Below are 27,299 nucleotides of genomic sequence, written 5' to 3'. Positions count from 1 at the left end.
GCTTTAGGGGAGAAAAAAAAAAAAAAAGAACCTGTGACACCTGGATTGTAGAGCGGTTTTGGCTTTAACCTCGCTCCCCCAACCCTTTTCTACCTCTCTATGAGGAAAACAGAGACCGTCTGACAGGTTTCTGCTGAGGCACGGCGCTAGCAATCCCTGCCTTTGTAGCCAGTACCCCATGCCGCAAGCCTATAGGTATAAATCCATAACCCTGTCCAGACATTTCCTGAGTCTTTTTTTTTTTTACAGTCAACCATGCGGGTGATTTCAAACTAAAATCTCCATCCTGAATCTCCATTTGCGCTTGTTGAGGAGTCACCCGTTTTATGACCATGTTTCCTAAGAATGCACTGCCTTGACCCTGTGCTTGTGTATCTGTCTGGCGTGTGTGGATCTGCAGGCTTGGCCTCTGTGGCTGGAATGTGTGAGCCGGAGAGAAGCTGCAGCATCAATGAAGACATCGGCCTTGGCTCGGCTTTCACCATCGCACACGAGATAGGCCACAAGTGAGTTCTGAAGGCTTTTTACAGCGAGATAGTAATGTGAAATATTATGTTTGACGTTACTCCCCGATGCAAAATGCAGACGAATCAGGCGAAACAAAGCGGTCGAGTTTATAAGCGACTTGTTGGGATTCAAGAGTTTCAGTGTCGGGTCTTTTTTTGTGTTTCAATGTCGTGATAGTCTTTATTGTCGTGATAGTCGTAGAAATTCAGCATGTTTGATCTTTGATTCAGAATCCGTTGTTTTAAGGTCCAACCAAGGATTGGGTTTGCAAATGATCCTGTGGCTAGACAAGCTGTGCACAAAACTACAATTGCTCTGTTTTCAAAATGTAACATTGTCTGATGTGCTGTCCTTGATGAAATAAAATTAAATCAAATTGAATCAAGTCTCAATCAGATGCTAATTGTGTGGCTCTCTAGAAAATAGAATTTCTTAAAAATATGTTAAAAATGTCTGTGATTGTGCTTTTTTCTAATGATTTTAGCTTGTCTTGCTACATTTTTGCACTGTATCTTGTGGTGCATGCACACCAGCTGTGTTTAGTCCGCTTAAATCGAATTCACGTTTATTTGATTAGAAAGTCAGGTTCGTTTAGCGAGGTGTGAATGTGCAATCAAACTCTGATCTGGACCAAAAAAAAAAACAAAAACTAACTGGTCTGTCTACAAACCTCGGTCTGGGTTTGGTTGGCATGGTTCAAATTCATATGTGAACGCCAAGCGGACTGAGCACCGCTCCAAAAGCAGGAAGCACTTTACAGCGCAGGGGATTCTGGGTAAATACAACCAAAACAAACATGCGTGTCTAGCACTAGCGGAAAAAGTGGCTCGTAGTCTTTTGCCAAAAGACAACTGAGAAATCCTACAACCTCTGACGTCATTTCATTTGTGTTTAAGAAAGAAGATCCGCTAAGTGTCTTCTTCAGAGGTTTTTGTGTCCTTTCTTCACATGTTTCTTGATGTAGCGCCACCACAGGCGAGTGGGGGAACAGATTTTTTTGAAGGGTTTGGATCGTTTGACACAGTGCAGTGTGTAAGAGATCCACAGCAGCTGAAAATGTAACAAATGTTGCAATTTTAGTCTCCAGTTGAACCCAGTTTACCGCTCCGCCAGATGTGAATACAACCTTAAACAGACTTTCATAAAAACATAGATCCTGTTGTATGTTTTCTGTCTTTGTGAGCACTGCGTCGACTTCCTTTCTGTTTTTACATAAACGGTCACCGTCTTTTTTTACAGTACTTTATTATTAACTCATTAAGGTGGGCAAGATTATTTGATTGTTATACCTTTGTACTAGATCCTAAACCTTGTTCTCCGAATAGTAGTTGATAAGTTTCAGTTCCAAATGTTGCATAAGTCCATAATGCAGCAATAACTCTCAGTTATATGACTTTATCCGTCTGTCAGATTGTTGTTCAGAAGGTTTGACTCATTCTTCTTTGCGACATTGCCCTCTGTTCTTGTGCTTTAACCCAAATTGTCTGTTCTTCACTTCACCCCTCTACCGATTACTTGGTTTAGATAAAGTGTCTCTGAATATGCTGTTGTGCATTGCAGCCAAACATCTCTGCTGGCTGCAGCCTGCGCAGAAACTTCCTCAGTATTTTCATTAAATAGGAGACCCAAATAAAATCGCACCTGAATCCGTTTGTACACGCGATGAGTCATTAAGTCCAGAAATCTGGGACTGTCCATTTAGACAATTTTGTGGCCGGATCTCGCACGGGAACTCGTGAACAGCTGTCGTTCTTCAGGTTGCAGTGAACACCAGCAGGTTGGAGTTTGATGGATTGCTCTGTTTTGGGCTTCCCCCGATTTCTCATCTTGCCCAATTATCAGGTGCAAATTTGAGTTTCTCCGGTACTTTGGTTTGCAGTCCATGCCGACGTCTCTCCCACTGCCAGACTTAAGAAATATTAGCATTCTGTAGTATTTATATTTGCCGATTCTTCTTCGGCGTTATGAAGCTGTAAACAACCGTCCTCCACGGACCGAATGAGGCGGCTTTTAAAGGTCGCTCAATATTTGGAAACAAATTCAAGACGGACTTGAACGTCTTTGTTCACTTCCTCCACTGCTGTAGACTAAACTTTGCGAAACAGCGCAGAAAATCAACGTCACCATTTATGACTTCCTTTCTGAGAAAGCCCCAACTGAGCTGTGAAGCGAGAGTTGAATCGAGTGGAATCGCGCAGGAAGGCAATGGCCGGGTTACCAAAAACGCTACTCAACATGACTGGCATGCTCACTTGTGGTAAACTCCAGACAGGACCTGTGGAGCTTTGTGTTGCGCGTTGTGAGCCGGAGTCAGGTTTCCAGGCCGTGTCGGTCAGGTGAAGCTCGCCTCGGGTCATTCCTAAACACCTTTGATCCCTTTCACAACTCCGACTCCTCGCTCCTGAACAAACGTCACCTCCTGCTGCTGCTGACGTGTCTCCCGCCTACATATCTCTGCTGCTCTCCACCTGGATATAAAGCAAAAAGGAAGAAATAATAACAATAATAATGATGATGTATTAGTCTACGTATCCATGTAGACTAATGAGAGAGGTCAGCAAGATGGCGATTTCCTTTATTATGTCTCGTGTCTGCCTCTGTTGCAGGGCGGTTGTAAAAATAGTCTCGGCTTCTGGAGGATGTATAAAAAAATTATTTTTTTTTAAAAAGCACGCGCCGCTTAGAGTGGGCTTCACCCGGCCTGATTTATTTCCAGAGTTGGGTAAGATGTCATAAACGCCAGGCTTAGAAAAACAGCTTGAGACTGCTTGATGCGATCGCGTTTGCTATATACATCAGACCTGATTTGTGCTCCTAAGAGTCTGATTTGACATCCTGCTCTATCGTTCAATTTTCTTTCCAGACAGATAAGGCTTTTTGTTATTTGATGATGATTTTTTTCGACATAAATCCTTTGACGTCTGAACACAAACGGTTTAGGGGTTTCTCTGTTCTCGGATCCAAAGGATTCCTGCGTCCTGGCTGCAGTCGGCCGTCGCTCTCCCCGGCGACCTGCTCAGACCTGCAGCTGCTGATTGACAAGCAGGCATCCGAGCGGTGATTAGAACTTTTCTTTTTTTTTTGCTTGGGGTACCGCCCAGACAAGGTTTGACCCCTGACCCCTGCCACCACATCTGTTTCAGAGCTCCACTGAGGTGGATATGTCTTCCTCTTATCAGCACCCTGGAGCTTCTCTCTGTGTGTTTGCAGGAAGAGGCCCGTGGTCGCTCCCGGCTGCTCTCATTCACCTTCCTGTTTTGTGTGTTTCAGCTTCGGAATGAACCACGACGGCATCGGCAACTCCTGCGGCACCAAGGGCCACGAGACGGCCAAGCTGATGGCGGCTCACATAACGGCCAACACCAACCCGTTCTCCTGGTCCTCCTGCAGCAAAGACTACATCACCAGCTTTCTCGAGTAAGTGGATGACGGTCGCTCCCCCCCGTGGGACTGTCTGAGTGGGCTGGCCCTCGCCTGCTTGTGTGTGCGTTTTGAGCCGAAGAGGAAAAAGGTGCATGGATGTTTTCCTGCTCGCTCTCAGATGTCTCGGTTTACAACCTGCTGCCTTCGGCTGCCCCTAGCGTTCCTCGCTCGGTCTCTCCCCGCCCCGCTCGCTCTCAACCAGACGTCCTTCTGGCCGACTGTGACGTCGAAGCGCTTTTCAAGTTCCGCAGCAAGATCCACTCAAAGGGGTTCCCTCTGTAGGAACTTCACTTCCTGGCCACTTTCTTTTCATTTTTATTTCATTCACTCAGTAAATATCAATAGCTTAGGGCTGCAACAACTAACCGTTATTTTAGTCATCGATTATTAGGACGATTAATTGATTGATTGGATTTTAAAATTGGCACATTCTGCAGGTTTTTCATTTAACCACTTTAGCCCTTTTTTATGCAACATTAGAAATATAATTAAAGATGCAAATAAATAAATAATGATCCAGTCCCTTTTTAAATAGGAAAATAAACATTTTATTGGCTAAAGCAGTGTTTCCCAACCCTGGTCCTCAAGGCACACTGCCCTGCATGTTTTAGGTATTTCCTTGCTTCAGTCCAGCTGATTTCATTTGATGACTAATTAACAGGTGGTTGTTGCAATCAGTTGCATGAGGCACATTAAAGCAGGGAAACCTCTAAAACATGTAGGACAGTGAGCCTTGAGGACCAGGGTTGAGAAACACTGGGTTAAAGTGTAATAATAGTAGTTTTTGTGAAAGCTTGATCATTTGTAGCATAGATAGTTAAATCACCATAATGAAAATTAGAAATAACAATAAAATATACGTATATTTTTTAAAATATTTGAACCTCGTTAAGCTAAAACTGACACTTAAGGAGTTCTGTGTAAAACACCCTTACAGACAGAGAAGGTTTGTATTATCTGCAATGCAAAATCAAAAAAATATGTACAGTTTTGGCGTAATTTCTGCTCTGAGTGTGTTTTTCTTTCATCAAATCACCTTTTTGTGAATCTGTATGCACAAGTTAACAATCAGTCAATTATTAAGTTACCGGTAGTTGACGGTTATTTCAATAATCGATTAATCAAAATGAATCAATTATTATTAAGGGCTTTCAGCCCTAGAATGAATCAAAATCTTAAGACCAGTCCAAAAATTGCAAGAATTAGCATTTTGCACCATTGAATCTTAAGAAGGTTCTAAGTAGAGCTTCACAATGTTAAAAGGACAAATCAGTGCAAGAGACAAGAACATTTGAGCAGGGAATTGTCTGAAAACTGCATTTACACTCAAACATGATTTTTTCAGCTGATCAAAACTTTAAGACCATAGTCTTTAAAAGCCAAAAGCTGTGCAAACATCTGGATTCCATGTCATTTTCTGTGAAGTCTTTACACTGTCAAGACCTCCTGATGGCAAAAGCAAAAAAGCTCACTGACTTTGAACGTGGTAGGATTGTTGAGCTGCATAAGCAAGGCCTCTCACAACGTGCCATCGCTGCTGAGGTTGGACGCAGTAAGACAGTCATTTTGCATTTTTTAAACGATCCTGAGGGTTATGGAACAAAAAAGTCAAGTGGTAGACCCAAAAAAATTTCACCAGCTCTAAGCCGCAGGATCCGATTGACTGTCCGTCAAGACACGGGACGATCCTCTACCCAAATTAAGGCCATTACTGGTGCTGACTGCAGCCCAATAACCATCAGACGGCATCTGCGAGAGAAGGGCTTCAGAAACAAAAAACGTCTTCAAAGGCCACGTCTTCTTCAACGCCACAGAATTGCCCGTTTGGACTTTGCAAGGGTGCACCAAACATGTGACATTGAAAGGTGGAAGAAAGTTGTCTTCTCTGATGAGAAAAAATTTAACCTTGATGGTCCTGATGGCTTCCAACGTTACTGGCATGACAGGGAGATCCCACCTGAGATGTTTTCTACACGGCACAGTGGTGGGGGCGCCATCATGATTTGGGGTGCGTTTTCCTTCAATGGAACAATGGAGCTTCAGGTTGTGCAGGGGCGTCAACCAGCAGCTGGCTATGTGGAGATGTTGCAGCGGGCATCCCTCATGACTGAGGGCCCTCGTCTGTGTGGTAATGATTGGGTTTTTCAACAGGACAATGCTGCAGGTCACAATGCCCGCCTGACAAAGGAGTTCTTCCAAGAGAATAACATCACTCTTTTGGACCATCCTGCATGTTCCCTGGATCTAAACCCAATTGAGAACATTTGGGGATGGATGGCAAGGGAAGTTTACAAAAATGGACATCAGTTCCAGACAGTGGATGCCCTTCGTGAAGCCATCTTCAACACTTGGAGCAAAGTTCCCACTAGCCTCCTGGAAACACTGGCATCAAGCATGCCTAAACGATTGTTTGAAGTCATCAACAAGAATGGTGGAGCTACTCATTACTTAGTCCTTTTTTTTGACACTTTGTTTCTGTTTTGGGGGGTTTTCGGGTTTTTTTGAGCTATGGTCTTAAACTTTTGATCAGCTGAAAAAATCATGTTTGAGTATAAATGCAGTTTTCAATTAATTCCCCGCTCAAAAGGTTTTGTCTCTTACGCTGATTTCTTCTTTTAACATTGTGAAGCTCTACTTAGAACCTTCTTAAGATCCAATAGTGCAAAATGCAAATTCTTGCAATTTTTTGACTGGTCTTAAGATTTTGATCAGGAGTGTAGCTCATGTAACAACTAAAAGAAATCATGAATGAAAAGGAGCAGAAAGAAGTAAAACTATATCTGTCCCCTTTTCACATGAAAAGAACATTTGCTACTCAACTCTGAAGAGTATAGCATATTATAATACATAAAAAAAACACAACAAAACATCCGCTTATTCAATGCCATATAGTTTTGTTATTATTTTTAAATTTCTTTTAAATGTAGAAAAAGATTGTTCCATAAACTGACACCTCTCACTGAAACGCGTCTCTCCATCCTACGTTGTTCCGAATCAAAAATATTTGGCAAAAAGCTAACTTTGGCTCGTTTTCCCTCAGTAGCAACTTCCACACTGAAGACCATTGTTGCTGAGACCACGTGTCGCCTTTACACAGCGCACATCGTCACTGCAAAGGTATTTTTCTGAAAGCGGATAACGGCTCAAAACGATAAAAACTTGTCGTTGGGGAGAATAATCGTCTGCTTGAACTCTACCATACCTGTTCCTTATAGGAGCTTGTTTTTAGGCTGCTTTGGGTTTTTACTGCCTTTTCTTTTGCAGCGTTTCACACAAGAGTTGTGTGTGTAAACTCTAATTATTCTCAGTTTCGCTCTCTCAGTCGGAGCATTGGATGTCGCGCAGGCGTCTCTCTGCCAAATAAACAACCCTGGCTGAGGTATTGGCCTAGATTCCGCGTCTTGCTTGAACAAGAGTTTTTTTGTTTTGTTTTGTAGGGATGTTTTATGAATACCCTCACTCACACTTTAGGAGTCATATATTCTCCCAATTTTCCTACCAGTTTGTTATAAATCCCCATGGTCAGGAAGTCTATTGAACTCAGTTTTGGTGTTTTTTTTCTGCATGGTTTTTGGTTGGAATGAATCATCCCACTGGCCCCGCGCTGCCAGCGTCTTCTCTGTAGTGACATGAACGAACACTGCGTGAGCTCATTGATCACTGACTGTGCTGCTTATTGGAGGATATTTCTGCTTACTCTAATGAATTTGGCCGAGTACAGCAGACGGGAAGCCTTGGCGACCCCGCCAGATAGTGGCGGCCATGTTGACGGCGTGATTATTTTCTCTCTCTCCACGGAGTCTGCCCAGAGCGCACAGAGAGTCTGGGTTTATCCGCTTCTCTCACTGATGACCGATTCCCTCGACGGACAAGATGCGGAGTTGTTCTCTGGTCTGTTGGTTCTCCTTTCTTGAAAAAAATGAAATGACATTTGGACTGGTTGCATGTTTTATTTCCTTCTTAGGTATAGAAGCAATAGGATGTATGTAAGCTTTTCCCAATGAGCAATAAATCCATTATTCGTATCATAAATTAAAATGAGCGCAGTAATTTTCATTTGGTTGTTAAAAAGATGCTTCCCTTTAATATTGTTGAATTTTGAGAAACGCTGCAAACATTTTGATACTACAAAGTAGACAGTTTTCACTTTTTCCAGTTTTCCCCATCTAAGCTGAATGATTATTGGTTTTTCAAATGCAATTTTGGATACTGAGGCTTCATAATCCATTTTTATTATTGTGGTTCTGATTGGGTTTTTTTGTTTTTTTAAAATGTTTTCCAGTTCCATTGTTAAATGTTCTTAAATTTATGACATTTAATAGGTTATTATTATGCTTAAGTGGTCTCAAAAGAATAATATTATAGTTTATCACTATAATTTCTGGGACAGTTTATCCCAAAATTTTGCCGGACGACAAACTGTATTGGAAATTGTCACGATAAACGAAAATATTGTTGTCTTGAGACTATTTCAGTATGGTAATGGCTTAATAAAATAAAGTTCACTCTCTCAAAGATCAATAAGCATTAATTACTAACCAACATTTGGAGCTGGAAGACATTTTGAATATCTAAAAAAAAACAAAAAAACAAACAAATCAGGGAATAAAATGGAAACTGAAGTCTCTGCGAATAAGATTACCCTGGAAACCAATGCTCCAGACTTTTTCTCTCCTGTATTTGGTAGAAAGAGGTAGAAACATGAGAAAAACAACCAGTCCTGCAAAAGGAAATGATCACCCTTTTGATTCTCCTTTCATTCTCAGAGCCTTAGAAACCGTTTCAAACATCGCCACTGCTTTCTCGCCAAGCTGTCCGCTGTGCTCCTTGGTCTCCATGATGCCGTTTGTTCACGTAACGTCCTCCAAGAAACCTCTGAAGTCAGAAACGGAACAGGCGGGATGCATACGGAGATTTAAGTCCCACTCAGGTGTGAGCGCACAACTTTGAGCCCACTCCAGATCTTTCTCTCTCAGCCTGTGTTACCATTTTATTGGCTCCTCCATGGATACAGTCCAAGCAGAGACATATACAGTATTGTATCAAAGAGCCGTGTAATCAGAGAGGGCCGGTCAGTTCCTTCCTGCTGCCTCCGGTGGAACGTTGCTGTTTGTGCGTCTCTTCCCTTTCATTATTAGGCGTCGGTGTGTAATATCGACATTAATGACATATTATTTTGGACCTCTGACAAGCGTCCCGCCGCGGTGGTTTGGTAGTTAAAGCACATGAGTCAAGCGGCAGCAGACGAGGTGTGCTGGGTCCCGCGGACGGCTGCAGCGGAGGCTCCTTCATGTTGGAAACAGTCCTAATGTAGGTTTGTCTTTTCGACAGCTCAGGTCGGGGAACGTGTCTGGACAACGAGCCTCCAAAACGAGATTTCCTGTATCCGACTGTGGCCCCGGGGCAGCTGTACGACGCCGACGAGCAGTGTCGCTTCCAGTACGGAACCTCCTCGCGTCAGTGCAAGTATGGGGTAAGAAGGCAGCATCTGGCACGTTGCAGTAATGCTTTAAGAATAAAACAAAAAAAAAAAGAAAAATCTAAACATTTCCCTCGTCCTGACTCTCCAGAATATCACTTTTATGTTAAAACACCAATTATAGTTCTGGTTATTTTTGTAGAGCAAAGAATGTTGCCATAACATCTCAGTGCTGATTCTGCACAAGCATTTTATCCCTTATTCCGAGCTAAATTACTATTCATTAAGCCAGCATGAGCAGTAAGGGGTTGGTGTAAAAATAAGTTTATTCTTCTACCCACCCATTTGAGCGTGTAAATACACTTCACTGCTGCTCTTCTTTTGCTTGCTTTTGTTTTAAATGTAATTATTTTTTGTATACAACTTAGTTTTTATTTTATTACACTACATCCAATAAAGTCAAACGCAACTCACCTTGACAATAAAACATTTAACAGATCCAGGTTGGTTTTATTTCTGTTGTGGCATCAACAGCAAAATTAAAACTGTTGGGAAACTGTTAGGCGTACGACAATCGATTACTTTAGATTCCAGTAAACTGTGAAAACAACACGTCAATGGATGTAATGAATGATGCTTGCTTGGTAAAGATTCCTTTTAAGAAGACGATAGAAGTCACTGGTGACTAACCCAGGAATGCTAGTTGCCAACATATCCAATGCTAACGCTTGTGTGGCCATGCTAATGGCTAGGAGAGGAAGCAGGAAGTAATCAGAGGAAGTGGGTGACCAGGCAAGGCATGCTAGCTGCTAGCCTAAAAACATGAGTAATCTCCTTCTCATTTGCCAGTTCACTCAGGTGGTTGCTTAGTTACCGGTACCAGCCTTTTTTTTTTTTTTAACCCCTCCAAGGGGTCTTTTGTGGGCTCTAGTGTCCCTTATATGACAGCAGGCTGACAGGAAACGGGGAAGGAATGCGGCAAATATTGTCGGGTCCGGGAGTCGAACCCGCGACGGCCTGAAGGACTGAAGGCCTCCAAATACGGGTTGCGCTAACCACTACGCCACCACAGCACGCCCACCAGCCTATTTTTATCAGATCCGTATCTGGCTGATGAATATGTGATTGGATGTAGCCTCCTGCGACAACAAGGTAGCTACCGCTGGTTAAGCAATAGTTTTAATTTTAGAGCTCGTACAGCACAATTTTTAACATGTTACATAACGTGAAACTTATTAAATAAACTATTTTATACACGCCAACAGTAAGATTTTTGCAATATATTGGTGTAGATCCTCAGTGATCCAGGAAATAAAAAGTCTTGACAGTTTTAAATGAAGGCAACTGGACTTCTTTTGTTATCTTAAAGATGTTTTTCCTCTCATCCAGGATGACTTTTCCAGTTCTATAACTTGAGTTGGGAGAAACCATCACACAATGACCTTATGATACTAGGCTCCTGTCCAGTCTTATGATTGTGTCATTTACATGAAGCAATAACTTCTTTGCACTTCAAAATATTTTTTAAGTACTATGTTCATCTTATTAAGTTCTAGCCAGAAAACATTTATAAAAATCTAACAGAATGGTATCCCTACAGGAAACAAGGAAACTTATGTTCCAGACTGATCAGTAATCCATCCATTTTCTAACACCTAATGGGGTCAGGAGGTGCTGGTGTCTATCTCCAGCTAACGTTCCGTTCACCCTGGACAGGTCGCCAGTCTGTCACAGGGCCACACAGAGACAGACAGGACACACAACCATGCACACACACACTGAAACCTAGGGAGAATTTATAGAGACCAATTAACCTGACAGTCATGTTTTTGGACTGTGGGGGGAAGCAAGAGAACCCGGAGAGAATCCACACATGCACAGGGAGAACATGCAAACTCCATGCAGAAAGACCCCGGGCCGGGAATCGAATCCAGGACCTTCTTGCTGCAAGGCAACAGCTCTACCAACTGCGCCACTGTGCAGCCCCTGATCAGTAATATGAATGAGAAACAAAAGTGGTCCCAAAAGGCTCCACATCTTATTAAAGCAGGGATGGATGTACAGCCACCGATCCTAACAAATTGGGGTCAATTGTTAAACAGACTTTTGAAAATTTTCCTACAAATCCAGAATGTTAGCAGATTTAATACTGAAAGTGTGGGGAATACATGTGGCTAATTATTGTTTTTGTATTTGTTTCCATGGCTGTAAAGTTACTAAATAATTCAGCTCTCAGTCCACCTTCTACAAGACTTTGAAAGAGGCAGTCAAAAACCAAGAGCAACTTCATGGTAAAACGTGAAGACTTTTCAACAAGTGGACCCAGATTGCTGCTCATTACATAAATATTTTGGCACAAACCAGGAAAAAAAAAAGTCAACTAATCTCTGCTAAACAGGGATTTGCTAAGAACATTAGAGATTATCTGGGTTATTTCATTTTATTGAAAGAAATATCTGACAGCAGATTACGACAGACTCCAAAATGACGTCCCGTTATTTTGGCCCCTAAGCTCATAATTGCGGTTTCAGATCAGGATGACAGACACGCAGTTATGGAGACAATCCAACACAGCTAGACTGGAGGTTTATTATGGAAATCAAATGATAATGCTTCCTATGATTGATATGCTCCCCCTATGAGCTCCAGGGGAGACCTGAGGACACCAGGTCTGTGGATCAAACACCAACTATTAAGTTTTTTTAAATTTTATTATTGTTGTTATGTATATATACCTGATAGTTTACATCTTGCCCATATGCATCAATAAATGTGCAGTCATTTTATGGTTGCAGTATTTCACTGGTAAAAGATGTTGCCTAACACTTCATTCCTCTGGCTCAGTGTGTGAAATAACAGAAAAAAAAAATTAATTGCTGGGTTAAAGATAGAGAAAATGCAAAATTAAATCCAGAAATCTGCACTACGTTCATTAATCTTCTGCGTAAAAAAAATTCACTGCCACGCGTGGATAAATAAATCAGAGTTGCTTAAATGAAGAATGATCAAGTGAGGCCCGTCAGTATTTCATATTTTATTAGCAAAGAAAGAAAAAGGTAAATTTAGCCCTAAATAAGCAAAGAGATATTTCCTTTACAGTTTCTCTCTTCTTTTTTTTTTTCATTTGGAACTGGCTTCTACAACGTTTTTTTTTTTTTAGCCTATAAATTACAGAGGTGTGGGAATGAGCTGTTTGTGCGTTGTCATACATTACTCAGACGTGTAAGATTTAACGGAACAAAAACCCGCATGGCTGACTCCTTCGTTTTGTTTGGGATTCACACAAACATGATCTCATGAAACTGTGTAATAAAAAACAGCAGTCTGACATCTGCCCGGTATCATCCTAGCACATTTTAATTATGTGTGCTTTACTTTTTGTTCCCTTTAAATTATTGTGCACGTTAGAGGTCAGAGGAAGGAAAATAACACCGTGGCGTGTTTGCTTCATGTCAATGGACGGCAGAATATCACTGTAGCCTGTCCCATTGTCACAATGAAATACAATTAATTCGATGTATGTTTTATAAATGATAACAGCCCCGACATACAGGACTAAATCAATGCGTTGGACAAGCAGATATGAATCCTTATTACCTAACGTTTTTGAAGAGATGCCAAGGAAGTACTGGAGGCAATCCTGCATCCTTGCTACTTTGATAAAATTTTAAAATAATTAGAAAATTAGCAGCCAAATATTTAAGATAGTCATCTCAGGAGTTTATGTCTCAGCAGTTTCACCCCAACATCAGACCAAGTGATATTCAAGTAAATAAAAAATGTATCTGAACATTTGCAGCTATGCATCCTAGACTGTACAGACAATGCTGACGTTTAGCCGCGATGCATGTAACTCACCAGTTGGGCGTTATGAAGCATACTGGAAGTGGAATGCGCTGCCAGCAACCGTCCTCCACTGCGACAAGAGAAGTGCCAAAGAGAGGCAGTGATTAATGTTAATTCAGTATTTGGAGGCGTGGCCAACACAGACTGAATTGAGCGAATTGCTTCGTTCACTTCTTCTGCCACCATCTCTAAAACTACAGGCAGACTACAATTCTAAATCAGTGAAGAAAAACAGTGTCATTGATCACAACCTCTCCTGTTCACTGATTGGCCCACTAGAAATTTTACCGGCGACAATCCAAGTCAATGGGAGAAATTCCAGAACACCGTGTGAAAAGAGATTAAAGTGGAGCGGAATTGCGTCGGAAGGCAGTGACCAGCATTGGGTGTAATGAATGACCCGTACCTATAGATTGAAATTCAAAGAACATGAAATATTTAATTTCTTTTAGGCTAGCTAGAACCGCCTTGATCGGCATGCCCAGTAGGGTACATACCTGAAAGGAAATAAAGATTTGTTCAAATCTACCACAATAAAAAAGCAAACCTTTCTTGAGCTGAAGAGCACACAGGCAGTATATTACTTTGTGTTTTTTGGTATTTTGGTGGGGAATTGCCCAACAAAGTTTGGAAACAGTGGTGCAGACCAACACGGCTGCAATATTTCACAGACTATGGGCTTTAGAGGCTTTAACTAAGCGCACCCATGTTGACGACTGAGCCCCGGGGGTCGTCACGGACTTTAAATCTCAGCTTGAGACTGCGTCAGAGGTGGGAAAAGCATTACAGTCGTCAAGAGAGGATGTTTAGGTCTTTTTACAGCGGTAATTTAGCTACATGGATCCATCCCATCGTTGAGTCACACAGGAAGCTTACCGGCATAGATGGGAGTTCTTCCCAAGTGCAGTGGAAGCTGAAACTTTTCAAATAAAACAAACACCATTTGATGGCTGTATTAGAAAAGTCATTTTTATCGTCAGTTTGTTGTTGGCTTGCATAAATCCGTCCTAGTGCTCATCTCTGTTCTTTGAGGTCTGGACGGTTTGACCTCTGAGTGTGACTGATGATAGTGAAAAGAGCGGCGTGGTGGATTATTGAAAGCAGCTGGCAGAAGGGGAGAACTTGCAACCTGAGAGTGTCAGTTTGCTGCTTTATTTAATATGGACAGGGTCTGGGAGCTGTGGGCGTATTTACTGACCCCGGGCCTCAAGATCTATGTGAGGAGCCATAACTCTCTTTCATTTTCCGCTTACAACTGTCCCGTAAAAAAAGCTTTTGAAGTCGAGAGATGGGGGCAATCCAGTTTGGCTTAATGGGAAATCTAATGCAGGGTTGTACAGGGCTGTTCTGGTAGCACGGATGATTCGTTTATGCCGCCTTCCTTTTCTGCGGTAATCCAAATGGATTCTATGGGAGTTTCAGGAGCGATGCTTCAGAACTACTCGGCAGAACCGGCCCAAGGCATATGAGAGTGAAGAGGCTGATTACCGCTTAGGGATCCCACACCACCAGGGTGACGACTTGATGCTACACACAGAACTGCTGCCATAGCAACACATACACTAATGTATCAGGATTCAACACCAAAGAACATACAAAAAGGTCCCACACAAAGCACAGAACATTCAGTCTGTTACAGTATTATACTTTCAAGCTCAGAGTTTATTTTGCGATTATTAATAAATGATCGTCTGACCACAGTGGTGGATGATCAGCTAATTTAAACCCCTGCTCTACTGATGATCTGTCACAGTTGGTGTGTGAGTCGTCCTTTCTTTTTTAACTGAATCGAAACACACCGAATTCTGCAGCACATCTACATCTTAAATTATCAAAGTCAAGCTAGCATACCTGACCTACTTCCCTCTCCCTCACTAATTTTTAAATTCAAACTTTTTCTCGACCTTGAAATCTAGTTGTCTCAGTGTACACAGTTAGTAGCAAAGAGCAGCGTCCCTTTTTCTTTTATATGTCACACGTACATTTAAGATTTAACATTATGTTGACAACTTCACAGCTGTAACCGATGATGGTGACGTCACATTAGAATGTGACATTTAAGAATGTCACTTTGAAATGTTTTAAAAATGTTTTAAAAAATAAAACTTTTTTTTTTATTATTAAAATGTTATTTAAAGAAATGTGGTTTTTAAAGTAACATTGGATAATACCATGGAAAAACAATTTCTCTATTGTGTTTATAGTTGGTACACACATAACAGATTAATCTCTTCCTGCTGTTGGGTGCTGCTACAGTTCGGGAAATGTTAGACATCAAACTTGTCAACTTGTTCACTGTAAATTTAATGTTTATCAGTTGATGTTACTTTCAAATAACTAAAACAGTATGGCATACTTTAATACCACTCATTTCTGCGAATCGTAATAGGTACGTTTACACACATAGAGCAGCATATGAATGAAAAAGCATCAGGTGTTGACATATTGGCATAGGGGCCCCAAATGAAAATCTGCTTAGTCTGGCCCTACCGCTCAGTAATACTGCAGATATCTGTCAGGCCTTGGATCTTGTCTTTATCTTAGACTTGGGAGGCCTGTTGCTCACCCATGGTTTCCCATAATGAGGCACCAAAATGGGGATTTCTTGAACTGATGTCACGGTCCCATGTGGTTCTGAGGCAAATGCGGAAAAAAAAGAAAAAATGTAAGTCATGCTGTTGATCCAGCTGACTCTTCATTTCTCATAAAAGCACATTAAGAGCACCGGATGACCCTTGGCTTATTGCTTAAGATGCACTGTGATCTAAAGCATATGGCCTCTTGATGTCAGAAGACAAGACGCGTTCTCAACTCCTCTCGTTTTCTGATTTCATCTCAAATGATGTCGATTTATAGATGAATTTCTGTCATTTGTCTTCTTTTGTTTTTGCTGATCTCACAACTGCCAGGCAGCAGAAGAAAAACACCAAGAGGAAAACCACAAAAATCCAATGATAAATCATCCTCACTCTTTTCCCGACAGTTCACCCCCCGCAGTCCCCCAGTCTGCCGATGTGATTTATTCTGACCAACTTGCTTTTTGCTTTCTTTCCTAGGAAGTGTGTAGAGAGCTCTGGTGCCTTAGCAAAAGCAACCGCTGTGTAACTAACAGTATCCCGGCTGCAGAGGGGACTCTGTGCCAGACTGGCAGCATTGAGAAAGGGGTAAGTCAGCACATGTTTTTTTTTTTGCATATAAAGATTATTGCAAACAACCTAAAAGAACCCCTCTCCTAACTATTCCATAGTTTCTTTTCACAACAAAAATAAACTTTCTTTTCCAGACTCATGAAATCACCCACAGCTAATGACCGGGATGTCCAAAGTGTGGCCAGGGGGCCATTTGCGCCACTCTGGATGATTTTGTTTGGCCCCTTGGTCCACAATTTAAGAATTAATTTGAGATTTTTACATCTAAATAAAATCTTCTTAAATGTTTATTTAGGTACTAGACAATGTATTAAGAGTTTCTGTTTTATTGGTTATATTTCGCTAACTCCAACAACACGGCTCAACTTTTGTTGTCAAAAGTAAAGAAGGAGAAAAAAACGAGGATGATAAAACCCCAAACGTTTTTGGACAATATTTACTTGTTGAATACAGCAACTATGCCAGACCAGTTTTAAAAAAATTTAAATTAGCTTACTTTTGATTTATTAAGATCATGTCTATTTAATATGTTATTGAAGAAATAAAAACAAGGAATGTCTTCAGTCCAGATGTTGAAAATCTGATGAAAAAAAAGGATTAAAAATTCACTTTTACTGTTTCGACAGATAAAGTTACGATTTCATATATCCAAAGCTGTATTAAAGTCATTGTGGGATCTTCCAATTCAGATTTGATTACTCTAATGTGATCAAGTGCAGTCCAGACTCATGAAAGAACTGAAAACAGTCCTTTAGCTTTGCACCACTTGGAAGCTGCAGACAGCTAACAGTTAACCAGTCGAGGAATTAGTTTGTGTTTCGTTTTCCACTGTGTCACAGCATCCTTAAAGCAACTAGCTTCACAGTTGATGCATCTAAGGTAGCAAAAGAAAAAAAACCAAACTGTTCACCTCCTCACCTGTGGTGGCGCTGCACCAAGAACTACAGAAGGAAACGACATGAAAACCTCTGAAGAAGATTTCTTTCTTCACAAAATGTAAACAAAAATGGAGTGGCATTGGTTTTTAGCTGTTGTAGGATTTCTCTTTTGTCTTTAGCTAACGACTGCGATTAATTTTTCCTAACGGTTCACTCAGACATTTGTTTTGGTTGTATTTTACCCAGAATGCCTTGCGCTATAGTCAGCTTCCTGCTTTTGGAGCAGGAAGCTGCTCCTGTCTGCATGGCGTTCACATATCCATTTGAACCACACCAGAGTTCACTTCAACTGAACCGAGACTGAGGTTTGTAGGTCAACCAGAGTTTGTGCCAGAGTTTCATTACGCATTCACGTTGGCTAAGTTTTAAAACCATCTAATATTTTCCAACACTTCATCATTATGTACTTCTGTGGGTGAATCTATGAAATAAAATAGTTTTTTTGGTAGTAAGTTCAAGGGAAATATATGCTTTTGCAAGGCATCATAGATGTACATGCCTTACCTTTTAAGGCCTGTAGACTTTCTTATTAGCTTTTCTTCCTTTAACCCTTTTGGTCATCATTTGTTTGGTGACATTCACCAATCTCAACTTCCACAAGGGTTCTTTTCCATAAACATGCTCTCCTCCAGTTGCTGCTGCCATTCACACACACACACGCACACACACACACACACACTCACACAATCCTGATGAGCTGTAGGTCATCAGGCCTTTGATTATGCCAGCCAGGTTAGGGGGAGACAGTTTTAACGTGGATTACTGCAGCCATTGTCGCCAGACGGTCCAAGCTCCAAAAGGGAAGAATAGGAGAGCGTCACGAGCTGTCGCCTGTGATTACCATTAGCTGGTTGGAGCCTTTGAGGACCGGAGCCCACGTACACAGGGAGGCCCCAGGTTGAAACCATAGGGAAGGTGGGAGGGTCTGCCCCTGCTGGAGGAATATGATTGTCAGCCGTTTCTCTTCCAGCGTATGAAGAGCAGAGAAGCAGAGTTTGAAGGAAGAGACTATAGGAGGAAGTGGAGGGCATAAGAGAGGGTCAGTCAAGCTTTTGAGTTTTTACTGTCTTCAAACGAACCCACCAATATGAATTATACTCTAAAGTTTTGAGTACCGATCCCTTTGTCCTCTCTCCCTCTGCTAATGCTAATCTTGTTTAGACAGGGCCTTGGCACATGAATGGAGCGAGTCAGACAAATAGAACGGTGGCCCTAGCGAAGCCCTCACCTTGACCGTTTCAGTTTCACTTTCAGCGAGACAATAACCCACTGACCCAGTTGGAGAGACAAAAGACACTTTCTGATCCCCTCCTCCACCGCTAACGCTGACCGGCTTAGCCCCTGAAAAATAACTCGCCGCTCTTTTTGTTCCTCTCCCGCCTCGGGAGCCATCACACATCCACGGAAACTGTCAAGCCATGAGCTAGAATGTTTCAAATAGTCATATAATAGGTGAAAGTTTTTCTTTTTCTATGATTATGTTTTAAATAAACAGCTTTTATTTTTTTTAGTTGCACAACCATAGGGATTGTGATGGCAGGTTTTCATTAATATTATTTTAACCACTGTCGCAAAGTGAAGTTCCTTGCTAAGAAACTTGAACCCAATTAATTGCTTTTTTTTTTTCTTTTACGTATAAAGGATCCTTTATATTCATGTCTCTGGTACACCAGTAAATCTGACGTACAAGTGACATCCGCAAAAAAAACGACAACAAAGCTTCTTCTCTTGGCCAAAGAAGACTAAAAGTTGATTGGACCCTGGAAAAGACTATCGTTGTGCTAAAAGAACTTAGCCTGTCAGTGACGCAAAATAGCAAATCAATGCCAATCATCGTTCCCAATGCTGACGTCAGCATTTGTAAAGAGAGATTTTTTTTCCAAAAAAGTTCCATGACTGATTCCTGAAACACTTGAAAGCTGAGTGGATATAATAACACTTTGCACCAAACTGAGGGTTGAATAATCTCCATAACAGATTAAAAAGTAGATTAAAAAATAATTATTGTTGAGCCTGTATGTCTATTTATTCAATCAGTCAGCAGCAAAAAGGGTTTATATGTTCCTTATTTCCTTGATATAGTTTTTGATGAAGATGGGATTCATTCATTACAGACACTGCAATTAATTTTTATCCACTTCCACTGCTTCTTAATAACAGATTTAACTCTATACTAACAAAACCTTCCTTTTTTGTTCTCTGCTTGTCTTCACCCCTCCATGACCAGTGGTGTTACCAGGGAGAATGCGTCGCGTTCGGCTCCCGGCCCGAGAGCGCGGACGGCGGCTGGGGGCCGTGGTCCTTGTGGGGAGAGTGCAGCCGGACCTGCGGAGGCGGCGTTTCTTCCTCCATGAGGCACTGTGACAGCCCAGCGTAAGTAGGCAAAAGTAAGCCACAGCAAGCCGAACACACGCATCCAGGTCCCGCCTACAAGTGTGTGTTTGTGTCTATTCCGTTTGTTGCATGCGCGCTACATCCACGTGGGAGCAGAGCGACAGGAACTGGGCTGTTTTTTATCGTAAAATACGCTCTGAAATGTTTTTTTGGGTGGATTTATTCCTTATTCACAGACTGAAAAAAACATTTAATTTATGTTTTATTAGCATTTGCTTTCATAAAGCTTGAGGCAGTGGCATACGGGAAGCAAATATTTTTGATACTGAAAGTAATTATTAATAGACTTTGGAAAATGATCTTCGTAAATCTGATGTGTTTCCTTTTGAAAAACAACACAAATTCAAATGAAATCACTTTACACTAATCCTAATTCACTTTGCGGTGAAAAGAAGAAAGCAAAAATGTTGAAGAGTGATGGATGATTGTCTTTTTCAGTCTTACACACTGATTTCCCACAATTGACAATTCAAACAATACACCTTTTAGTCAGCAAACTGATAGGTTATCCTATAAACACTCCAGGAAAATAGATTTCTAATGATGTTTCCAAATCATGAAATGTTTTTCAGCCATATTATCCAGCCCTACTTCATTTATTCCCCCCCCCCCCAAAAAAAATTAAATGTTGCTAATACTCAAAATGTCGTCATAGATGCTGAAGCTGTGGGCAGGAAGAACCTCCAGTAGCAGTCAGTCGTGCAGTGAATCTGAAGAGGCCTCTGACTGAAGGCTGTTGCTGTATGACACCCTCATGACTGTCATCACATGCTAACAGCTCAATATCCAGGCAGCAGAGATGATATTTATCAGCTGTTGGCTAGCACTTCTAATCTGTCTCATTTGCTTTTGTCGCTCTTCTTGTAATTTCTGTCTGGTCGTTTGGTTCAAAACTTGAGCAGAGAGATGTTGGAATCGGGGATATGATCCATGGCTGTTCAGATAGACGGAAGAGATGTTTTGAACTTCCTCCGTCTCTCATTGGTCCTGCCTTCCATCCATGAAGCCTCCTTTTCAACTCCTCTGGGATTTGGTGTCGCAGTTCAGGTAGCATTTGAGATGCTAATCAGCTAATCGCCCTGATTTCCTTACTTTTCGGTGATCGGCCAAAATTTACATGTGAAGCCAATCATATCCACTGATCTTATCGGCAAAGGTCTAAAAACCAACCACTGTCCTCTTTTCTCTGCAGTGAGACAGAGGACAACTGTCCACCAGGTCACATCTGCATGTTTACAGTTAACAATAGTCACCCCACCGTTAACAACTCAACAACTTTCTTGCTATATTTAGCAACATTTATTCAGCAACATCCATCCATTTTCTAACACCCTTGTTCCTACTGGGGTTGGGAGGTAGTGGTGTCTATCTCCAGCTAACGGTCCGGGCGAGAGGCGGGGGTCACCCTGGACAGGTTGCCAGTCTGTCGCAGTATTTAGCAACATTTCAGACAAAAAAAACAAAATCAGTATAAGCCAAATTGGGAATCATCAGGTTAGGCTTTTTAAAGATCAGTCTGAAAACTGCAATCGGTGCACTGCTAACCGTTACGCTTTATGACTAACTGTCCGAAAGTTTAAAAAATAGCCCAAGAATCCTTCCAGTTGTACGGCATCCAAAACTGGACGAAATTATTGTTCAATGTCGTACGTCTTAACCCCGAAAAATTCTGAACTAAAATCGGAGCTACTGTACAAATGATCATCTTCCAGTTCAAAATCTAACAGTTTTAAAACTAGTCAAACCTGAAGTGCATATTTCCTCAAACTTTTGGGTTGGTAAAATGTTTTTTTAATTTTTACATTTTATTTTAAAGCAACCAGAGCATCTCCGGCCTGCATGCAGACATCTGGGGGTTTTTACTCTCCTTCCACTGTCGCATTCTGTTGTTTTGGAAGCAGAGGTGTTACATCAGACACGCCATGGGAAGACAAAAAAGAAGAGACGGCAAATAAGATGAGGGGTGGGGAACGAAACAGGGTGGGAAAGGGAAGGCACCAGCGTAATGTGGACCACCTGTGTACGGTAATCAGCACAGCTCAGGGATCTGTGCAAAGTGGAGGGGAGGGATGAATAAACACAGCCAGAGGAGCCTCAAACACATTCATTACAGGAGCCTCTTTTGCACTGAAGTGGAAATAATCATGGAGGAAAAAGAGAGGCTAATGAAGGAGAAAGGAGGGATAAAAGAAGAAAAATAAATCCCTCAAAGATGGAGTGGAGGTAGAAAAAAAAAAGATTTCTGAGAAGAGAATGGATCTGGAGTTACAGACCGCTCGTCTCGTCCAAACCTAAATGTCACGTCACACTTAAGGGGTCTCGGAGGAGCTTGGGTTTCATGAATGAAACGCAGACTCAGCAAGGCAGCGCATTCACACACAAACACGCTTCTCTGTGTCCCGGCAGAGACTTTGTCACCAAAACTTGTCCGTGTGCAGCGTCCAGCCTCTCGCTCTTCTGTCTCATCCTAAAAATAAATCATCGTTGCAATTCAAGATGCTAAATTAATATCTTTTTTCCCCCTTCCTCTCTCTTAATCCCCCCCCCATTCATTCAAATCTCCTGTTCCTTTCAGCCCGTCTGGAGGAGGAAAGTACTGTCTTGGAGAGAGAAAACGGTACAGATCCTGTAACACCGACGTGAGTCCATTTTTATGACTTTGCCTGAGGGGAGGGCATTTATCGTATCGTTTATCATTTATCATGGAAAACTTCTTATCACAATAAGAATTTGGATTTATCGTTGTCATGATAAATTTCAGTTATTGATGTTATATAAAAAGAAGGTAAGGTGACATTGTGATCGAAAATGTTATTTTAGCCACTTTTTACTCCACGAGAGCATCAATTAATATCAATAAATTCAAAAATATGATTAATAGCAGGTACTGTATACAGTTTAGTAATATGAATCACATGTTTTAAAGTAAGTGATGTCCTGAAGAAGCCTGTTTCAGCCTGGCATGGGCTTCGAGAACTACCTTTGTGTTTGTTGCGCCATGAATGCTGTTCCATGCAGCCAACATCTTGCTTTTTTTTTTTTTACCTAAAAAATAAGTAATAAATTAAATTATAATCTTAACTGTTCTCACAACAGTGACACAAAATATCACAATAAAATTTTATGTCCATATCATGGTATAGAGCCGGCCCAAGGCATATGCGAGTTAAGTGGCTACTTAGGGCCTCCACACCACCAGGGGGCCCGCAAGAGCACAAAGTTAGGATGATAAAAAGTATATACATATATATATATATATATAACATAACAGTGACTAATACAGAGTAATTGCTATTACACTTGCAAAAAAATTATTTCTATAATGTTTTGTATAGTTGTTACACAATAAGTTCATCTTTTTTTGGTGAAAGTTTGTTCCACTGTTGTATAATTAAACTTCCTAACTTGCTTACTGTAAATTCAATGTTTATCAGCTGATATACTTTCAAAATAGTGAAAATATTGTGGTACACTTCAATACCACTCTGCATCTCAAAATCCAAATAATTGCATTTTTTCTTTTTCTTTTGCTACTCTTGTAAGATTAACATCAACTTCCATAAAAACCCTGTTATGATAATCATAGCTAGAGTAGAGTAGCTTAAGAATGATGATTCTTCTGGTGTTGACATGTAGGTGGAGGGGGGGGGGCACCAAATGAAAATATGCCTATAGGGCCCCAAAAAAGCTTGGGCCGGCCCTGTCTCTTTATTACATACATCTTGACCAACTGCAAAGTTTATTTTTCTTTATTTATCATCTCAAACTCTTGAAAAGAAAGACACTTCTCATCTTTTCCTCAGTGGATTTTCTTACATTTCTACCTAAATCAGGTCTGAGAGTGGATGGCTTGTGTCACACGACCGTGAGATCGTGACATTTGACGGTAGACACAGTTTTTTAACAGCATAGTCCCCCTCATCCTAAGATGGAAAAAGTTGGGAGAAACCAAAGGGTGTCATAGATCTATCTCCCAGACGGAGATATTGAAGGACAAAGGGTTCTTGTTCGGACGGGTAGCCATCCGGACGATGGTCGCACTGCATGGGATCCAGAGTTTCTTCCAAGTAATGGCAAAACCTCACAAAACCAACGACCAACAGAGCAGCACTCTTACCAAATATGGTTCTGTGGCAGCAGCAGCTGCGCCCCATTTCTCATTAAAATATTAATGAGATTAAATTAAAATATTTCTGGCTGCTGGAAAACTGTTTTGGACTTTTTCACGCAGGTATGCCAAGATCAAGGTCCACAATTGTCTCAAAGCAACAATATTGTCATTTGTTGCAATAACCTCTGGGGCAATCTATTGTCCAGCAAAATTCATCATTATGACAGGCCTAAAAGTGACTAAATTATTTGCAGGAAATTTACTCATTTGTGCGTTTTGTCCACTTCAGTAAGATATTTTCACTCACTGCATGTTTCCATACAAGTTCTCGTTAAGCGATTTTTTTTTTTTCCTTTATTGTAAAGGTTTTGCTCATAAAATTGAACCAAGAAAATGTGTTTAATTATAGTTAATGTATAATTTTACAAGACGGGCACCTATTATTCTAATTTTACACAAGGCCAGGTTGGTTTATGTCATGATGTGTAGTTTAAAAGTGGACCCAAATGGAGAGACGCAGAGGCAGCTTGTAGATGAGGAATGTTTAATGACCCCGAAATGATGAAAAAACCTAGAAGAAAATCACGAGGGACGCAGAGAGCCAGAGCAGAAAAAAAAACAGGAATCCAGGAGCAAATCAGGGCAGGGAAACAACAGGACTAGACTAAGAAACAAAAGAATAACTAGACACAAGAATTAAACATAACTAGAAACACTGAGAAGGACCGAGCGAAAATAAAACAGAAACAAGACTGATCTAATCAAAGGAAGAGCCTAAGGAACGCAGAATAATCAAACCTCCAAAACGACTCTAAACAACCCAAGACATAGCAGTTTGGATGTATCCATTATTTTCATACGAGTTGTGTCATCAAACCTCTTTTATCTGAAATGGAGAGAAAAAGAACCATTTCAAGTCGACTCAGCTCTGTTTTTCTGCGTCGGGTCGGTATTGACCGATACAGAACCTCAGATATCGGTACTGGTGTCGGAAATGAAAAAAGTGAATCGGTGCTTCCTTAATCTGAAACATTGCCTGGAAACAAAAGTACAAGCTAGTAGGATTTATTGTTCCCCAGGTATGTCTGTGTTTATTCTCCTTTTATTTTACATTTTGTATCTCTAGTGACACTTCTGTGTCGGTCTCGGAGCTGATTTCAAAAAAATCAATTCCCAAGAGTTTTCTCCAAGCTTCAGAGCTTTGCTTTGTGCAAATATTTAAGATGGCTGCAACCTAGACCTCTGTTCAACTATTTCTGAAATTGTTGTTGGGTTGTTGTTTTTTTTTTCCTCTTGGTGAAAATTGAAATAGTTTAAGCCCTACTAGACGTTTAACCACAAATTTTATAAATAACAGCAGCGAGCAAGCGGCGAGTGCTTTCTTTGGAAAACAAACAAGAGGCCCCGACCGCTGCTTCATACCGCCGACCGATCTCCGTCCAGGGAATTCTGCGAGCGCGTGTGTGATGTTCGGTGAAAAACAAGAACGCTTACCCGCGCAGACTGCGGTTTGTGTTGTTTCTGTTTCTAAATCAGATCAATTATTTATCGTAGAACAGATTCCCAATGAAAAGTTAGGGAAACGTGCCTGCGGACCTCAGTTCCCACTGAGTCAACAATGAAACGCTGGAAAATGTTCAGCTTTTTTTTTATTTAATTTAATTTTATTTTTAAATTGTCCTCTGGTGCCGTCTCTGGGGGAGAGCCTGGCGTTTTTATTGGCACGTTGCTGCGAACTGGAGGTACTGGAGACGGAGTTATCATGATCGGCTCCTGCGTCGGTAAACTTACACACAGATATCGGAAGGTGTTTATGTAAACTTTGGTTCAGGAGAGTTGGGGTGCGGGGGGATAAAATCACTTTTTTTATGCTTTTCATGCATTGTAGGATTGGAAAGTTACAAAATAAATATGAATAAAATACATTTTGGACAGAAATGCTGTGCTTTGTGGCGTCAGCGCGAGTACTGCATATTTAGGTGGAATTTCCAGATGAGGCCAAAATTATTCATACCCTTGGGGTGTTTTGGTTAAACAAATCTTTTAGCTTATTAACATTTCTTCTGACTGAAAGTAATGTTATCTCCAGTGTTTACTGGGTGAGAGGCAGGAGATAACATGGATCTTTACTTAACATGTCTGGGATTTGAATCGCATGAAAATAAAAAAGAAGTGAATAATCTTTAAGCGTTTGATTATTAAAATCCTAAGTATTAAAAAATCTTTTCTTTTTTCAGGCATGCCCAGCTGGATCTCAGGATTTCAGGGAGAAGCAGTGCGCTGATTTTGATAACATGCCTTTCCGTGGGAAGTATTACAACTGGAAGCCTTACACTGGGGGTGAGTTCACGACTGCAGCACGTTTTTGCACAAGGTCCTCATGAAAGAAGCAACAATTACAGGCTAAAGCTAACCCTTAAAATGGCATTATTATGTAAAATTGATTTCTTTGAGCTTTACATTATATTTTATAAACACACCTGGTGTGTTACTTTGACTTTTTCATTCATGTTTGAGAAATCCTTTAGTCTCAGTGGCAACCATTCAGCTGTGAAAAACACCTGGGTGGACCTAGCTCCGCCTTCGAGGACGAAGCTCATCCTCTGAGCTGCAGCTTCCAAGCTTCCGCCTCACAGAGGAACTGTCCCTTAACGACTCCCCAGTCAGCTCCTTCAGACTAGCCAGCAGCAATTAGCAAACACCTGGTAGAACTGAGTATCTTTTGAGCTCATTATAGGAGATACTTCTCAGTGAAACGCTGGTAAAAACATTGTTAAAGGGTTAAAAGTGGAGCCCTGTTGTGATAATTTCCTGAAGGTGGAGTTTCAGGAAGAGCAGGAGTTTTTTAAAGAGACAGAGACCCCATTTCAAGGCTTTAAATTACAAAATTAAAAATCTTTTAAGTCATATTTGATATAGTCAGCATTTTTATAACAACATAGCTACTTGATTGTGTTATAAAATGGCACTGTGTGCCTGGAAAATACATAATACTGCCCCTTTAAATCCATAAAATGAACCACAGTGGTTAGATTTTACATATGGAAGAGAAACTAATGAAGGAATGGAGACAGTGGGAAGGAAACATACTCTATAAATTCTCTACTCTCCTTTTCCTTCCCTACTCAAACATTTCAAATACTTCAATCGGATCCCAGACCCGTCCAGTCTGTCCAGACTGCATAGGAAGCCTGTTTTGTTGAAGCCCAGAGCAGTGAGACCTGTCGTCCTCTCCGTGTCACCGCTGACAGCTTGCAGGCCCGTCTGGAGCCGTGTTCCCCGTTCACACCAACAGAGACTCGCTTCTGTTTGATGTCTGCAGAGTTCCTGACATTCCTCTAAATCCTTTCAGCCGCTACTGCTGGACCAAACTTGAGGGTCCTGGACTCCTCACTCGATGCATCTCGGGTCAACAGTCAACCAGAAGATGAGACATAGTTGTCTGAGTCGAACTAGCAGAGATTTTGGGAACCAGTCGGTCTTTGAAATTCTTGCAATGCAAGTGTGATCTC

At 41.2% G+C, this 27,299-nt stretch overlaps 1 protein-coding gene and 1 long non-coding RNA gene across 3 annotated transcripts in view; one reads left to right on the top strand and one right to left on the bottom strand.

Annotated features, from left to right (window-relative positions):
* adamts6 (ADAM metallopeptidase with thrombospondin type 1 motif, 6) overlaps positions 1 to 27,299 on the top strand; it is an 80,233-nt gene that overhangs the window by 23,079 nt on the left and 29,855 nt on the right. Inside the window, exons 9-15 of one of the 2 annotated variants that reach the window (XM_028026155.1) lie at positions 401 to 506; positions 3,778 to 3,924; positions 9,267 to 9,403; positions 16,256 to 16,359; positions 19,510 to 19,655; positions 22,252 to 22,315; positions 26,025 to 26,127. In XM_028026155.1, the coding sequence (XP_027881956.1) occupies positions 401 to 506; positions 3,778 to 3,924; positions 9,267 to 9,403; positions 16,256 to 16,359; positions 19,510 to 19,655; positions 22,252 to 22,315; positions 26,025 to 26,127 (807 nt within the window). Of the gene's footprint in view, positions 1 to 400; positions 507 to 3,777; positions 3,925 to 9,261; positions 9,404 to 16,251; positions 16,360 to 19,509; positions 19,656 to 22,251; positions 22,316 to 26,024; positions 26,128 to 27,299 lie in introns of both variants that reach the window. The other variant, XM_028026153.1, reaches the window with a different exon arrangement.
* On the bottom strand, positions 6,938 to 26,642 carry LOC114150003 (uncharacterized). Its single transcript, XR_003596648.1, has 3 exons — positions 26,532 to 26,642; positions 23,082 to 23,084; positions 6,938 to 6,949 (listed from the first exon to the last, which is right to left on the bottom strand). It is a non-coding gene; the product is annotated as an uncharacterized LOC114150003 (long non-coding RNA).

The sequence above is a fragment of the Xiphophorus couchianus genome, chromosome 8 (genome assembly GCF_001444195.1).
Source record: "Xiphophorus couchianus chromosome 8, X_couchianus-1.0, whole genome shotgun sequence".
NCBI classification, from domain to species: Eukaryota; Metazoa; Chordata; class Actinopteri; order Cyprinodontiformes; family Poeciliidae; genus Xiphophorus; species Xiphophorus couchianus.
The sequence above is the reverse complement of the archived record's forward strand: the minus strand, read 5'-3'. Positions and strand labels throughout refer to the sequence as shown.